The sequence below is a fragment of the Octopus bimaculoides genome, chromosome 6, assembly GCF_046866305.1.
Source record: "Octopus bimaculoides isolate indiv1 chromosome 6, ASM4686630v1, whole genome shotgun sequence".
In the NCBI taxonomy this organism is placed as follows: domain Eukaryota; kingdom Metazoa; phylum Mollusca; class Cephalopoda; order Octopoda; family Octopodidae; genus Octopus; species Octopus bimaculoides.
The window spans coordinates 38,015,675-38,031,207 of record NC_142933.1 but is presented as its reverse complement, the minus strand read 5'-3'; the positions used below and the strand labels follow the sequence as shown (position 1 = coordinate 38,031,207).

Sequence of the window (15,533 nt, the reverse complement as noted above, 5' to 3'; positions counted from 1 at the left end):
GTGTGAGAGAGAGAGAGAGAGAGAGAGAGAGAGATAGAAACAAAGCATCGGTGCTAGGCAGTGTGTAAATAAGTAGAATTAGGTAAGTTGAAATATGTTTGTCATATATTTCAACTGCTAAAAGGCAAATACACTGCAATTACAGTGGAGAATAAATCTTTCCTATGGTAAAAAGGTGTGAAAACACCCTGTTCATTCAGTGTCGCCATCTATTAGGAATCCCAGATGTTTCAAGTTTATTGACTCTTATCAACGAGATGTACCTGAGAGAGGAAACTCTAAATGAACTTAATAAAGCTGTAGCTTTATATATAATTCAGTCAACAGATTGACTGATTTGCGCTAGTAGATCGCCCAACTGAGGTATAAATAACAAAACATCAGTGCTAAGCAGTGTGTAAGTATGAGCAGAATTAAGTAAGTTGAAATCTGCTAAAAGTCAAATACACTGAAGTTACAGTAACTGCAGGATATTTGCCTTTTAACAGTTGAAATATGTGACAAACATATTTCAACTTGCCTAATTCTGCTCATATATATATCAGGCATATGCTGTAAGGGTAGGCAGTTAGTGATGTTTATGTAGTAAAACACATAAGTGAAACACAGCTGTGTGACTGAGTTGAAGGCAGATTTACTTCTGCCTTTATAGCACGTAAAGAAAACGTTGTAGGAATGTATGCAGCACATGTACTACAGCAATATTATGCATAGTTTTAATACTGAGATTGAAAGACAGGGTCGAATCATGTCTACCTAATCTACAAAAAATAAAATATTTTGCATTTTGTGCATAGTAATCAGAGTAACCTTCATAATTTTATTGAATTAAGTGCATATTTTGCCATAAAAGGAAAATGTTATTATCGATCTATTTCATTCAGGGCAGGCACTACCTACCTTGCCTACCCAGGCGGCACATCCCTGATATATATATATATATATATATATATATATATATATATATATATATATATATATATATATATATATATACTAGCAGAGGCACCCGGCGTTGCTCAGGAATGAAATTGTTGCTTATATACTTGAAGAAAAAAAGGCAAAATATGCTGTATAGAAATTTGAGGACATTCTGTAGATGGACTCTCAGATGAATGATGGCTGGGCGCCTCTCATGAATGGGGAAAATTGAAGATGTGCCAAAAAGCCTCATTGGTACTTGGAAACTTTTACGAAAATTAAAATGGGGATTAAATGAAAGAAATGATTTACGTGAATATTCTCACAAGAGTAATTGAAATAAATGGCGATTGTGGAACCCCCACGCACGCGCGCGCGCATATACACGTGTCTTTGTAAATATGTTTGTATACATTTATGTATGTGTGTGTTTGTAAGAGACAGAGTGTGTGTGAGTGTGTATGTGTGTGAGACAGAGTGAGAGAGCGGTGTGTATGTAGTATTTACTCTCTCTCTCTCTTTCATACACACTAACACACACACACTCACACACAAAATAGAGAGTGAAGCTTTTTGCCGTTGTTACATCAATACCGGAAGTTGACATTGAGGAACCTTTTTAAAGAAGTGAATCTTAAATATAAAGCAATATTATTTATTTTTAATTAAAAAAATCAAATGAAGAGCCTAAGATTTATCCGAGGTCAAATTATTCACGCATGACAAGTATGGAAGCATTTGGTGAAGTCGATTTCACGTGAAAAGCGATTACACACACATCTCTGTTTTATATATAGTATAGATATATTCTGAAAGGAAAAAGAAAACAAAACTGGAAGTTGATACTTCACATGTTTCAGTCATTGGACAGCAGCCATGCCGGGCCACCACTTTGAAGGGTTTAGTTGAACAAATCAACTCAAGTAACTATTTTCACGTCTAGTACTTAGTGTATCAATCATTTTTGCCACATACTATTAAGTTATGGGGACATAAACAAGCCAACACTTGTTGTCAAACAGCAGAATGGGACAAACATAACACAAACGCACACACATACAGATATATACATACATAAATACACACACATATATATATATATATATATATATATATATATATATATATATATATATATATATATATAATATATATACTACATATGTGGGGAATTCTGTCTGTGGGTGTGTTTGTGGAGTTGTTAGCTAACTCCTCCTTACATCATTTTATCGATTTTGATTAAACTTGACACATAAGTAGAACTCATGTCTGGAAACTTCATGGCATACTCAGATTGTTGAAAAAAATCGATGATAGGGCCCCTGGAAGGGATCCTTAAATATAGCCAAGGGAAAATAACCCATTCATTTTCCTAAATTATTTAGTATGAATCAAATTGAGTATGCTTATTTCTTAGTATTTGAACTGTTAGACTTATTTTCGCAATTCATCCAGTACAACCCTTAAACAAGTAAATAGTATCTTCCTAAATAATAGATCCACTTATTTCAGTTACTGAAATATACCAACACTAGCGCCACTGAGGGTAATATTCTCTGGGAACGTACAAAAACCCTTTTCAGAGTTATTTACTTTGAATTGTTATTATGTCATATCTCATTAGCCTGTTATTACGTAACACGCTTCATGATTTTAGTATACATACCTCATTAGTATTTCCTCCTAAGTTCTATATACTCTGGGAATGCATTAAAGCCCTTCTCGGGGCTACTTTATTTGAATTCTTACTATCGGGTAACTAATTTCATGTTATTACATAACTGACTTCACAATTTGGGTATTCATAACTTATTGGGAATTCCTAAAAACAAGACTCTGTGTAAGACAGTTTAGTATTCTCTGTAAATGCACAAAAACCATTTTAAGGGCTACATATTTTGCATTGTTGTTATTGAATTAGCAAAACAATTATGAGAACAGAACCAAGGGATAAGCCCTGCTTTCCCAGGAATTACCGGGTACATCAGCTAGTATATATATATATATATATATATGTGCGTGTATATATACCATAGGCTTCCATACAGTTTCATTCTACCAAATTCATTTATAACACTTTGGTTGGCCCGGGGCTATAGTAGAAGGCACTTGTCCAAGGTGCTGCATAGTGGAACTGAACCCAAGACCACATGTATAAAAAGCAAGCTTCTTAACCACACATGGCACTTATGTATGTTGAGAACATTAAAATAGTATGAATAACACTTAATTGAACTCATGTCTACAAGGTTACAGCATCTATACCATTCCAGTAGACAAATTAATTATATAAAATTGGTTTAATGATGATCAAGTAAAACTGGAACACCACAAGTGAGCCAGAAATGTTCAAACAATTGGTACCTAAAGTGTGACCTGATAACTGATAAGAAATTATCTGAAGAAAACTTCTACAGGTTAGTGTTTACTAAGATGTATCAGATGGGATAGTGGTACCTGACATTAAATAATCTAACCCTTTAACATTTGGACTGGCCATATCCAGCCAAAATATTCTACTTGTTTCATGTTCAAAATGGTGAGATCTGGCCTCTCACAGCAACCGTACCTTATCATGTTACAACTTAACAGTCGGACATAATGTTGGAGAGATCATCATCATCATCATCGTCATTTAATGTCCGCTTTCCATGCTAGCATGGGTTGGACAATTTGACCGAGGACTGGTGAAACCCAATGGCTACACCAGGCTCCAATCTGATTTGGCAGAGTTTCTACAGCTGGATGCCCTTCCGAACGCCAACCACTCTGAGAGTGTAGTGGGTGCTTTTACGTTTCACCGGCACGAAGGCCAGTCAGGCGGTACTGGCAACAGCCACACTCAAAATGGTGTATTTTATGTGCCACCCGCACAAGAGCCAGTCCAGGGGCACTGGCAACGAGCTCGCTCAAAAGTCCTTACACATGCTGCAGGCACAAGTGCCAGAAAGGCGATGCTGGGCACAGGTGCCATCACGATTTCTATTTCACTTGCCTCAACAGGTCTTTGCAAGCGGACTTTAGTGCCCAATGAAGGCAAGGAAAGCATAAGTGGGCTGGCTACACCCCTGGCAGAGGCCTTGGATTTAGGTCTCACTTGGCTTGCTGGGTCTTCTCACGCACAGCATATTTCCAAAGGTCTCGGTCAGAAGTCATATGGATCACAATACCTTACATCAGGACTCCAGTAGTTCCACAGTCGAGGAAACTGCTTGATACCAAACATAATGTTTATAGTAAAAAAAAGCTCGCATTTCTACAGTATCAGTTGGCTGCCGTAGTGAATCATGTCTTCCACAAACAGAAATTATGCGTTGAGCATATTTGTTTCCTCCGCAACAGTTTCAAAACAACTTTTTGGTAAAAATAAAAATAAATAGTCGAACAGTTGAGCATCAGGAGGTAGACTGTATTGTGGACTAGTCTTTTCTGTAAAAACAGGTACTGTGGTTGATTTAGTAATCTTCAACCATGTTGCCATAATGTTTTCAATACCATTTTCATCACTTTCATTTTTATCATTTTCATTATCAAAATCTTCCTCATCCAACAAAGATTCATAAATGTCAATATGATTTGTCCGAAGACAAATCACTATTGTTTCCATTTATATTTTGTATATCATCAAGAGTAAAACCTTTGAAGTTGGAATCACTACTTGCTGATACCATATCGTTAAAAACTAAGATATACACTTCTCTACAAACGTTGAAAAAAACCAAGAAGTCTCAAAAATTTCACCATATTTTAACTTGAATAAAAGCAGGAAAGGCTTTATCTCACATTATCTCAAAGCTACGAGAATTCAATAATGTGATCTGTTTATTTTTTTAGCGATTTCGTAGAATCAGATATGGCTGGATTTGGCCAGTTCAAACAAATAAAGGAGAATAATTTTTAGCTAGTTTTGGGTGGTCCAAACACTGAAAGGTTAACAGTATTCAAGCATTGACCAAGTCATATTTATCTTGGCATTGCTATGCCTGCACCTATATGGATTACCAGTTTTCTAACTTTATTGATCTAGCAGACACATTAATCTCTCTGCTCTGCTGAGGAGGACTAATAAGATCAAAATTTGCCAAAAGCTATCACCTCTGACAACTAAAGGTCAGACTGACTAACCCTCCCTACCCAATCTATTACTTATTTTCAGTTTCCAATTACTGGGATTGTGTCAATATTTACTTTACTTTGATAAAAGAGGTTTCAAAATGGTACTCCTTGTATTATGTAATATGGCATCTAATTCACAATTTACCTTTCTCGTATAATTCTGGTGATGTTAACATAAGGCTTCAATAACAGAGAGAGAGAGAGAGAGAAAGAGTTGTTAGGTATCAACCATGACAAGTATAGTTGAAAGGGTGTAAAGATAATGAAAATTTTGTAACAATCTGTAAATGAAACATGTGCTCCTTACCACTGAGATAGACTTCCAATAGATTCTGGTGAACATTTTTGTCTTTCTTCACTTCCTTCAAGGCATTCTTCAATAACTGTTTGGAAGAAAGAACAACATTTAATTTAACATTGGTCCAAGATCACAAAGTTTGAGAAGGTAGTGCGTGAGTGAAAAGTTTGCTTCTCAGCCACATGGTTCTGGGTTCAGTCCCACTGCATGTCTTGACATTGTGTAATAGTTGTTAATGATTGTCACTGTTATACAAGTAGTGTCATTTATTGCCAGTATTTTGAGAGAACAGTTCTGGCCATGGGAAAATTTTACCTTACTTGAAAACAGGTGAGGGTTAGTGAAGAGGAAGAGCATCTAGTCAAAGTAAATCTGCTTCAATAAACTCCATCTGACCCATGAAAGCACAGAAAAGTCGTCATCACCATCACCAACATTTAACACCCGTTTTCCATGCTGGTATAGGTTGGACAGCTTGACAGGAATTGGCAAGGCCAGGGACCACACCAGGTTTCATTGTGTGTTTTGGCTTGGTTTCTATGCCTTTCCTAATGCCAACCACTCCAGAATGTACTGGGAGCTTTTTACGCAACACCAGCACCAATGCATTTTACGTAGAACCACCAGCCACACCAATGCTTATTAAAACAACCAATTATTCCAACGGTATTCATTTTATAGATCCCAGAAAGACGAAAGGTAAAGTTGACCAAAGTTGGATTTCAATTAAGAACATCAAGAGCTATAACTCTGAAACTGAAACAAGATGTGTACGTGTAAATATATAGATTTTGTCAGACTAGTGAAACCAGATGATATGTCAACAAAACCACACTACTAAACATATACTATGTACTATATTGGTATACCATATACAAATGTACAACACATACCACTGTACTAAGTAGGTACTTCTGACATTCCATACCATACAATGTACAAATATTATACAAACTTTTACCATGTAGAAGGATGGTAAGTAGAATAGCTGTGGGTCAGTGACATAAAAGTGGATGGTAGCTGAAGTAGGTCATGTAATAGTAATATTAAGGTAGATTGAGGGTGAAAAGTTGGTAACTGTATCAAGAGTAAAGGTATAGAAAATGGAGAGTTCTCACAGCCAGTTTGTCATCACCCACAACATCCTCTGTTTTTATGGTATAATGAGAAGTGGAGAGTCATCATCAGCATCATTATTTAACGACCATTTTACATGCTGGCATGGGCTGGACCACTTGACAGAGGCTTTGAAGGCAGAAGACTGCACCAAGCTTCACTGTCTATTTTGGCAAGGTTTTTTTATGGTTGGATACCTTTCCTAACTCCAACCACCTTACAATGAGGACAGTGTCCATTATTTATTTGCTGGCCCTCTGACAGATGGAAGGGAAGAAGGGAGTTATCCTCATATGAAACAAATGTTTGCAACAGAGTTAATATTACTAAAGGTATCCAAAAACTAGTTGGTGGTGTTAAACTGGGTAATGGGTTAAGTTTACCACAGAAGATAGAGGAACTGATGCAAGTCGATGAGGTTAGTGTAGTCAAAGGTAGGTGACTGGTAGGAAAATGTTGGTGAGAAGAGAATTCCAGCAAAATATGAGGTTATTTAGGGCGGTGGGTAATAAAGTGGTTGGTAAAGTACAGAACAGAGGAAAGGTGAGAGTGAGAAAGGAAGAGATGGAAGGAGTGGGGAGGAGGAAGATGAAGAGAAAAAGAAAGATGAGAAAGAGGAAAATAATGAGGAGAAGGAAAAGAGGAACAGAAGGGGAGGTAACATGTATACAAGATGGGTTTAGGTTAGACATTCAACAAGCCCCAAAAAACATATGCTGTTCTAGAAGTAGTGGAAAAAAGGGCAAGAGAACACAACCACCAGTATTGATATGTGGCTGCTTCAGAATGAGTATAAAACCCCTTAAAAGTATCAGTACATCCATGTACAAAAATATGGAAATATTTCTTCAACCTCACGCATCTTTTATATATCAGCATTTAATTGTAATTTCAAGATGTTAAGTGGATTAAAGCTAAACTTCTTGCTGGACTGGACACCAAGACTGAGAGAGATACCAAAGGACTAAGATATCTGGCGCTTTGCTGAGATGACAAAGGACCAAGATGTCTAGCTGTACCCAAGAAGACCTGTCCTCCATAGCAGAAGTGTTAATGCCACTTCCCCTAATGAAGAAGATTGGCCTGAAAGCTCTGTGCCGGTGTCATATAAAAAGCATCTGCGCTGGTGTCACATAAGTGCTCCGATGTTGATACTGCGTAAAAAAGCACCCAGCACACTTTAAGGGTATCCAGCCATATTAACAAAGCCAAATCAGACTGGAACCTGGTGCAGCACTTCAGTCTGCCAGCTATGGCCAAACCATCCAACTCATGCCAGTGTAGTAGTCTATGTAGCTAAATAGCTGAATGATCTCCCTTGCAAGAATGTTTATAGAGTAAGCTCCCTTTACTAAGTTTCTCAAAGCATGTGTCATGAGATGTGATTCTTAATTATTCAAGAAGCTTAGTTTCTCTTGGAAGTTTCTAGAATGTATAGCGCTCCATTAATAAAAACAGCTTGCTAACCCTGCTCTTCGTTTCTTAGTTGATTAGACTTAGAGTCATTCACGTCATTGCTATGTCCATCTATTTCTCTACCCACTTAGTTGTTATTTCTACATTTTATATCTCTGAACTTTCTTGCATAGATAACTTCATTCAACTAGATTCTACATTTTGATTATGTATCATCATCGACCAGTAAATAAAATTAGTAAATATATAGTTCTTGAATTTATTCATCTCTATATGAACTCCTGTAATAATATACACGCAGCCATATCAACACCTGGTACTGAATATATATTCCCACTACATCAGCATGGAGAATGGATGATGATGATAATGATCTCTAGATTGATCAAGTACCTTTATACCCTCTGACAGATAGGACAACTTAAGAAATGAACAGTAACATATGCCTCACAAATACAACAAAATGTCTGCATTGGTTCAAATTCACAACACAAGCATCCAAAAGCTTATCAAATCAGTAGGTGAGATAAAAAATTTTCTGTAAGATAATATTTCCTATGTATGGTCTCAACTGTATATGCATGTGCACACACAAACAGTGATTACTGACTTGGCTAGTGGAACAGTACACTTTTTTGGTATATTTTGCACTTAGGAAAAGGTTAGCTTCTTAAGAAAACAGTGTTTGTAACACAGTATTGATTATATGAAGTATATGTGGCTTCCACGATTACAGAGAATGGTAGAATTGACTTTGGTAGGAAATTTAATGATATGATTCAGCAGACAGAAGTAATTTTGGTAAACATGTAAAATTTAAAACAAAACTCATCACTGAGATAACAATGACTATTAAGATGGTGATCAAGATGATAATGATGAAAACGATGGTTACCGATGTTCATGATAACAATGAGGGTGACGATGATAATGATGACGGTGATGACAATGATAATGGTATTGATGATGACAATAGAGTGATAAATATAATGATAGTGATAATAATGATGGTTTTGGAGGTAGTAATGAGGGTGATAACAATTATGATAATGATGAAGAAAACAATGACAATGAAGATAACAATAAAGAACTAAAAGTGATAATACAATGGTATGACTTACCATAGTTTTACCAATACCACGGGTTCCAATTAAAAGAACTGAGTTACTTTCACCAAAGTTGATAGTCCGTTTCACTAAGTCAGCAATCTGTCTGAACACATAAATATTAAACATCAGTTATTAGTCTCAAAGAAAATGTTAGTCGTAAAATACTTGGTTCAATATCACAACTGACCAACATCCCACTATGGATTCAAACAACAGATTATACATTTATGAAGATGTGTATCTACACAGCCACTCAAACTTACTAGAAATAGTAGCTACACAATTCTATTGTCCCAAAAAAAGATGAATATACTGGATACAAACTTAAGTGTGGGATATAGTTTGCCAGAAAAGAAAACACTACCATCACTTCTTTAAAGTGGAACAGCCTATGCTGAGATTATACACTACCTTCAAAGGGAAAGATAGAAAGAAAGGCAGACAGATTAACAATATGGTTCTAGACACACTATGTCTGAAAAGAAAATGGGATACTTGATAAAGTTACAACACTATCCCTCCCTTTCTGACCAGATCCACATAAAAGACCCCTTTACTATTCAAAAAATATTTTCATGTCTACTCAATCCAACTACATAGAAACATACACACATAAATAGCTACAACATCAATATTATAATTAGCCTTAAACACTGTGCTGAGAACTAAAATGCTCACCTGGTTGGACAACATACCCAAACAAATGTAACTCTTCCACACCAGACATCCCGATCGAGCAATGAGGCATGAAAGTCACATTGGTCTTATGCTAGCTGAAATATCTCATCTGTGCACGCCCCAACTGTAGAAGATAGTAGTAGTTCACCGATTCAACTAACTGTTGTCTGTTCATTCACTCAGCATCTAGTGACATTTGCCATTGACTCTTTAAGTTCATTTACTGAAATAGTGCACACCCACCATGCTGCATCCCATGATTTTAACAAACTCAAGCTCAGATGATTACATGCTATTTAACCCATAGCTGGAACCCGGTCAGTTGCTACTATTCTAGGTCAGGGTAAACATGAGAACAATGGTGGCTAAGAGGTGGTTCCACATTCTTCAAAAACCTGGCACTCCCAGATAGGGTTCCACTACCAAATACAGTTTAAAGTCATACCTAGAATAAGCATAAGTACAGACAAACAGTAACTGTGACTATGACCAATTCCCTTGCTTGTGTCTTCTGTGTCCACTAACAAAAGCAACAGTATAGAGGAAAAAAAACAGATACAGGAGAGAATATAAACCATTACAGAATTTTATAAACTAATGCATGTTTGAGGAAATGGTCTGGACCTCAACTATATACAGACATAGTCTCTATATTTTATCAGACATACAGTCACAAAACAGTTAAATAAATGAAATAGTAATCCTTAATTAATCAAAGTTGATTAAAATACAGAAAGGATATTTCATTCAACATATGATCACAAAGGAGTTAAACAAGTGAAATTGCAAGCAGAAATATTTACTGTTCTTCTTCTTTGAAACCAACTGGTGCCTCTGGAACCCAACACTGTCCAAGCCTTTCTCGTAATGCTGTTTGCACTTGGTCTGCCATTTCAATAGGATCCACAGATGGAGCCATAATATTCTCTAGCTGTTACTCGCAATCTGAAACCAAGAGCAATAACATTATATACTTATTATTCTCATCAAAAATCAATCAACAAACATAAAACTGAGTTAGCCTCATAACTGCATAAAATTAAAGCCCTACCCAAATGTGTGTGTGTGTGCCAGTGGCATGTAAAAAGCACCCATCACACTCTCGGAGTGGATGGCATTAGAAAGGGCATCCAGCTATAGAAACCTTGCCAAATCAGATTGGGGCCTGGTGCAGCTTCCCGGCTTAACAGTTCTCAGTCAAACCACCCAACCCATGCCAGCATGGAAAGCAGATGTTAAACAACAATAATGATGATGATGATGATATATATATATATATATATATATATATATATATATATTACTTGGTGACCCCATTGGAGTTGGTCTGTATAAAAAATACCCAGTGCACTCTGTAAGCAGGTTGGCATTAGGAAGGGCATCCAACCATAGAAATCATGCCATAGCAGACAATGGAGTCCATGCAGCTCTCCAGCACCTGTCGGACAGTCCAACTCATGCCAGCATGGAAGACAGCCAGCCGTAGAAACCATGCAAAATCAGATTGGAACCGGGTGTAGCTCTCCAGCTTACATGTTTCAATGAAACCATCTAACCCATGCCAGACACTAAATAATAATAATGATGATGATGATGATGAATGTGTGCGTGTGTGTGTATGTGCACGCATGTGCATGTGCAAGTGAGTGCTTGTGCCTCCTTATTTTGACATTACATGATTGTAATGAGTGTCACAAGCAGGCATTCATTTTTACTTTTCATGAAAATATATCTGGCCATCGTGAAATATTACAGGTGAGGATTTGCAAGAGGAAAGGCATCAGGCCATAGAAAATTTACCTCAACAAATTCCACCTTATCTAGGCAAGCATGGAAAAGTGCACATTTAAACTTCGATGGTCAAATACATACATATATATATATATATACTATTATTATTATTATTATTGAGTGAGAGAGTAGTGCATGCCATCAAAGTGACACTGGGGTGCAAATATACGAAGCCCAGTATATCCATCATGACTACCCATCTGATAAGGGTATACCACACACATATGTCACAACCATATGTGTGCAACATAGTGATCTCATATCAAGTTGAGTAGCCCATCCTGCTCAAAAGGTCCCTGAATATGAGTTGTTTAAGGATGTTGAACAAAATACCCATGTTTCCAAAGGTGTATTATCCAAACCCCAAAGAATTCCCCTCGACACATGGCTATGCTGCTCCCCAACTACTTCTGCTCATGATCAGAGAAACATCAAAATCAAAATTGAAAAGTCTTAAACAATTGTGCATGTGCAAGAGAAAATTATATTATTAAAATAAATTATCTGTAAACATACCTTTAAATTATTGCAGATAAATTTCCACTATGTGCTTTATAAATATATTTTAATTCTCCCAGGAATTGTCACATTTCATGCCATAATAATCCTTGTACATCGACAAGCGACCGGCACATATATCTCCACTGGATCCATATATATACTTCAGTTCCCATTTAATTCATGCCCAGTATGATTCCACATTGTTTGTACATACACTTGACACTGGATGTACAAAATAAGATAAGTGGTTCACTGTTCCATGGGTATATCCCAGTCTGGATAGACTTTTAAAGCTGGGCCACATATCTGTAAAAATAGTGGAACTTCTCTAACATTTTCAATAATGACCGCTTCTAGTGTCTCTGTTTTCAATCAGGAACAAGTTGCAGGTAACCCTTCTTTACCATGTTATCATATATTTCACACATCTTAAACTTCTTCACCACTCTTCCAACTTCATTTTTCCTCTTAAAAAGAAGGCTTTTCATCATCATCATCATCGTTTAACATCCACTTTCCATGCTAGCATGGGTTGGACGATTTGACTGAGGACTGGTGAACCAGATGGCTACACCAGGCTCCAATCTGATTTGGCAGAGTTTCTACAGCTGGATGCCCTTCCTAACACCAACCACTCTGAGAGTTTTATCTATGGAAAAAATGTCAATTGATGGTCTTATCACTTTTTCGCATAATCCTAGACTTCATGTGTGAAATGCCAATGACAAGCTACATATCCATGAACAATAGTAGCAGACAGACAGCAGTCCAGTAGTACGAATATTGCAGGGAAATATGTACCCAAAAATTATCGAAAGACAAGAAATTAGGTGGCCTGAATCATATAGTCCATATAGACAAAAGCTTTCATATTAACAGGAAAACTGGAAGCGTGAAGAAGCTTTGGATACTTGGAATACATGATAACACAGTAAAGAAGAGTTATCTGCAACTTGTTCCTGACTGAAAAGCAGAGACACTAGAAGTGGTCATTATTGGAAATATTGAAGCGGGTTCCACTATTTTTACGGATATGTGATCCAGCTTTAAAAATTTATCCAGACTAGGATATACTCATAGAACAGTGAACCACTTGTCTCATTTTGTAGATCCTGTGTCTGGTGTATGTACAAACAATGTGGAATCATACTGGGCACAAATTAAACAGAAACTGAAGTACATACGTGGTTCTAGAGGAGATATGCACCGGTGGCATGTTGATGAGGCCATCTACATGGATCATTATGGCATGAAATGTGACAATGCCTGGAAGAGTTACATTTGTAGAATACATAGTGGGAATTTATCTACAATAAGTTAAGGGTATGCTACGGATAATTCATTTAAATAACAATTTTCTGTTAGTAAATGATTCTCTCATGCGCGCATGTACGATTAAAACTTTTTCAATTTTGATTTTGAAGTATTTAAAAAAATTATTAGGAAATTATAAAGAGAAACGACCGGCAGAACCAGACTGTCTGTATTTTAAAACCAAGAGTTAAAAAAAAAATAGAGAAAGTGGAAAGTTTGGGCATTGAGGGAGAGGGGAGGGTTAAAGATTTTTTTTTTTTGCATAATCGTATTAATTCCATTATACAGAAGACATAATCGAATAAAATTTGTGAAAATTCGTAAAAATAAAAAATTACGTAGCACGTGCTTACATCATAACTCCGCCAAATTTTTTTATGTATGTAAATGTCATTCCAGTGGCAGACAACATTTATTTATACATCCATAAGTATGGAGATAGTCATCATTTCTAATGAAAACTTTGCGTGATAGAGATATCAATATTAAAACTTTCAGTACTGACATTAACATTGATTTGGTCGGGGCGTCTGCAAGAGAACCGTAGTCTCAATATTGCCGCCTGAGCTGCTAGAAACATCTGCCAAACTACCCTCAAAATACAACAGGCATTCCTACAGATGTATACTCCCACCGACTTTGTTTCCTCATAACATACGGAAAAATAGATATTTTTAAATGAAATTTTCTACAAATATGCTTCAGATGGTGTAGATTCTCATTATATCGGAATTTATTGTGAAAAAATGTTTCCAAGGGTGAGGTGCGGAGTTTCTAAAAATTCACATGAGACAGCTTTCTTTCCTAGCTTTCAGAAAAATGGGTAATTCTTTATGAAATTTTCTAGAAATACTTTTCAGAGTGTGTAAATTACAATTATATCGGAATTTCATGTGAAAAGTAAAACAGTGAACACATACTGACACGCATCACAATTTTTTTCGAAATTTCAAGTTTCATTTTCTAGACATATGTGACGTGCATCAGTATGAACGTATATCAGCCCGCGAAATGGGTTTTATATATATATATATATATATATATATTCAATTCCTATATAATTGTAATCTACACATTCTGAAAGGTATTTATAGAAAATTTCATAAAAATTACCTATTTTTATGAAAGTTATGTGTAAAGAAAGCCGTCTCGAGTAAATTTACCCAAACTCCTCACCTCACCGTCGGAAACTTTTTTTTCACAATAAATTCCGATATAATGAGTATCTACATAATCTGGGTACTACTAAAGCAGCGCGGACCCGAACGCGCAGTCACGCTAGCGAGTCTTGAGTGGTCGATCCTAACCCTAACCCGCGTGTGCAAATGAATGTGTTTAGGGTTAGGGTTAGGATCGACCACTCACGACTAGCTATCGCGGACGCGCGACTGCGCTGCTTTAGTAGTACCCATAATCTGAAGCATATTTGTAGAAAATTTCATTAAAAAATATCCATTATTCTGGTAGTTATCAGGAAACAAAGTCGATGGGGTACACATCTGGGCGGAGGTAAATACGCACACTACCTGTTTTCGGAGTAACTGTAAACCTTAAAACATTAAACCTTACCCCTTACACTAAACACTGGCTGTGCGTATTTTTTGCCTTCGCCTACATCTGTAGGAATGCCATACAACCTAAAGTATTGACAGAACAAGGACACACGGGATAACGTAAACCTCACTATACTGTCTCAAAATATGACGGCATAGTCACGGCTACAGCGTCTATCATAAGCCAGTTGGATTAAACAATGATACTTTATATTAGACATCAGCAGTCTACTATTATTACTGTTGCTACTATTAAACATCACGACGCTGCGCAACATGATGTGGCCCCAAAAATATCTGACTTACCAAGAATCACAGAATGGACAGGTTTCAGAAGAAAATAACTTTTACGATTCCCGCGTTAATCAACCGGAAGCAATACAAGGGAGATAACTCTAAACATAATATTGTTATAAGTGACGTCTGTATTTTATCCAACTGATTCACTATGGAAGGGGTTAAACGTGACCCTTTTCTTATGGTTTTGTTTAATATATTTATTTCCATCGATATTATCCATAAAACTAACAGCATAGATCACTGAAAAATGTAGAATTGCTTTTGACTAGTTTTCAGCGTAGAAGTCTACATTACTGGGACGTATTACATTAATTCATTGACCAAATATATTGTCCCTATGTTTAGGACATTCTGAAACTAGATTTTTTTTTTTTAGCTCTAATCGTTTCCTGACCCCAAATCAGTTCAACGATGGCACAC

General features: G+C 36.5%; 1 protein-coding gene across 6 annotated transcripts in view; it reads right to left on the bottom strand.

Annotated features, from left to right (window-relative positions):
* LOC106870698 (origin recognition complex subunit 4) overlaps positions 1 to 15,269 on the bottom strand; it is a 43,763-nt gene extending 28,494 nt beyond the window's left edge. For 5 of the 6 annotated variants that reach the window (XR_016242232.1, XM_089353761.1, XM_014916863.3 and 2 more), the window contains exons 1-4: positions 15,120 to 15,269; positions 10,458 to 10,599; positions 8,989 to 9,079; positions 5,345 to 5,420 (exon numbers count right to left, since the gene is read on the bottom strand). Coding sequence is in view for 5 of the 6 variants with exons in the window: in XM_089353761.1 (XP_089209887.1) it covers positions 5,345 to 5,420; positions 8,989 to 9,079; positions 10,458 to 10,573 (283 nt within the window). In the remaining variant the exon portion in view is untranslated. Of the gene's footprint in view, positions 1 to 5,344; positions 5,421 to 8,988; positions 9,080 to 10,457; positions 10,600 to 13,613; positions 14,300 to 15,119 lie in introns of those variants that run through there. The other variant, XM_014916864.3, reaches the window with a different exon arrangement.
* Positions 15,270 to 15,533: the final 264 nt, after the last annotated feature.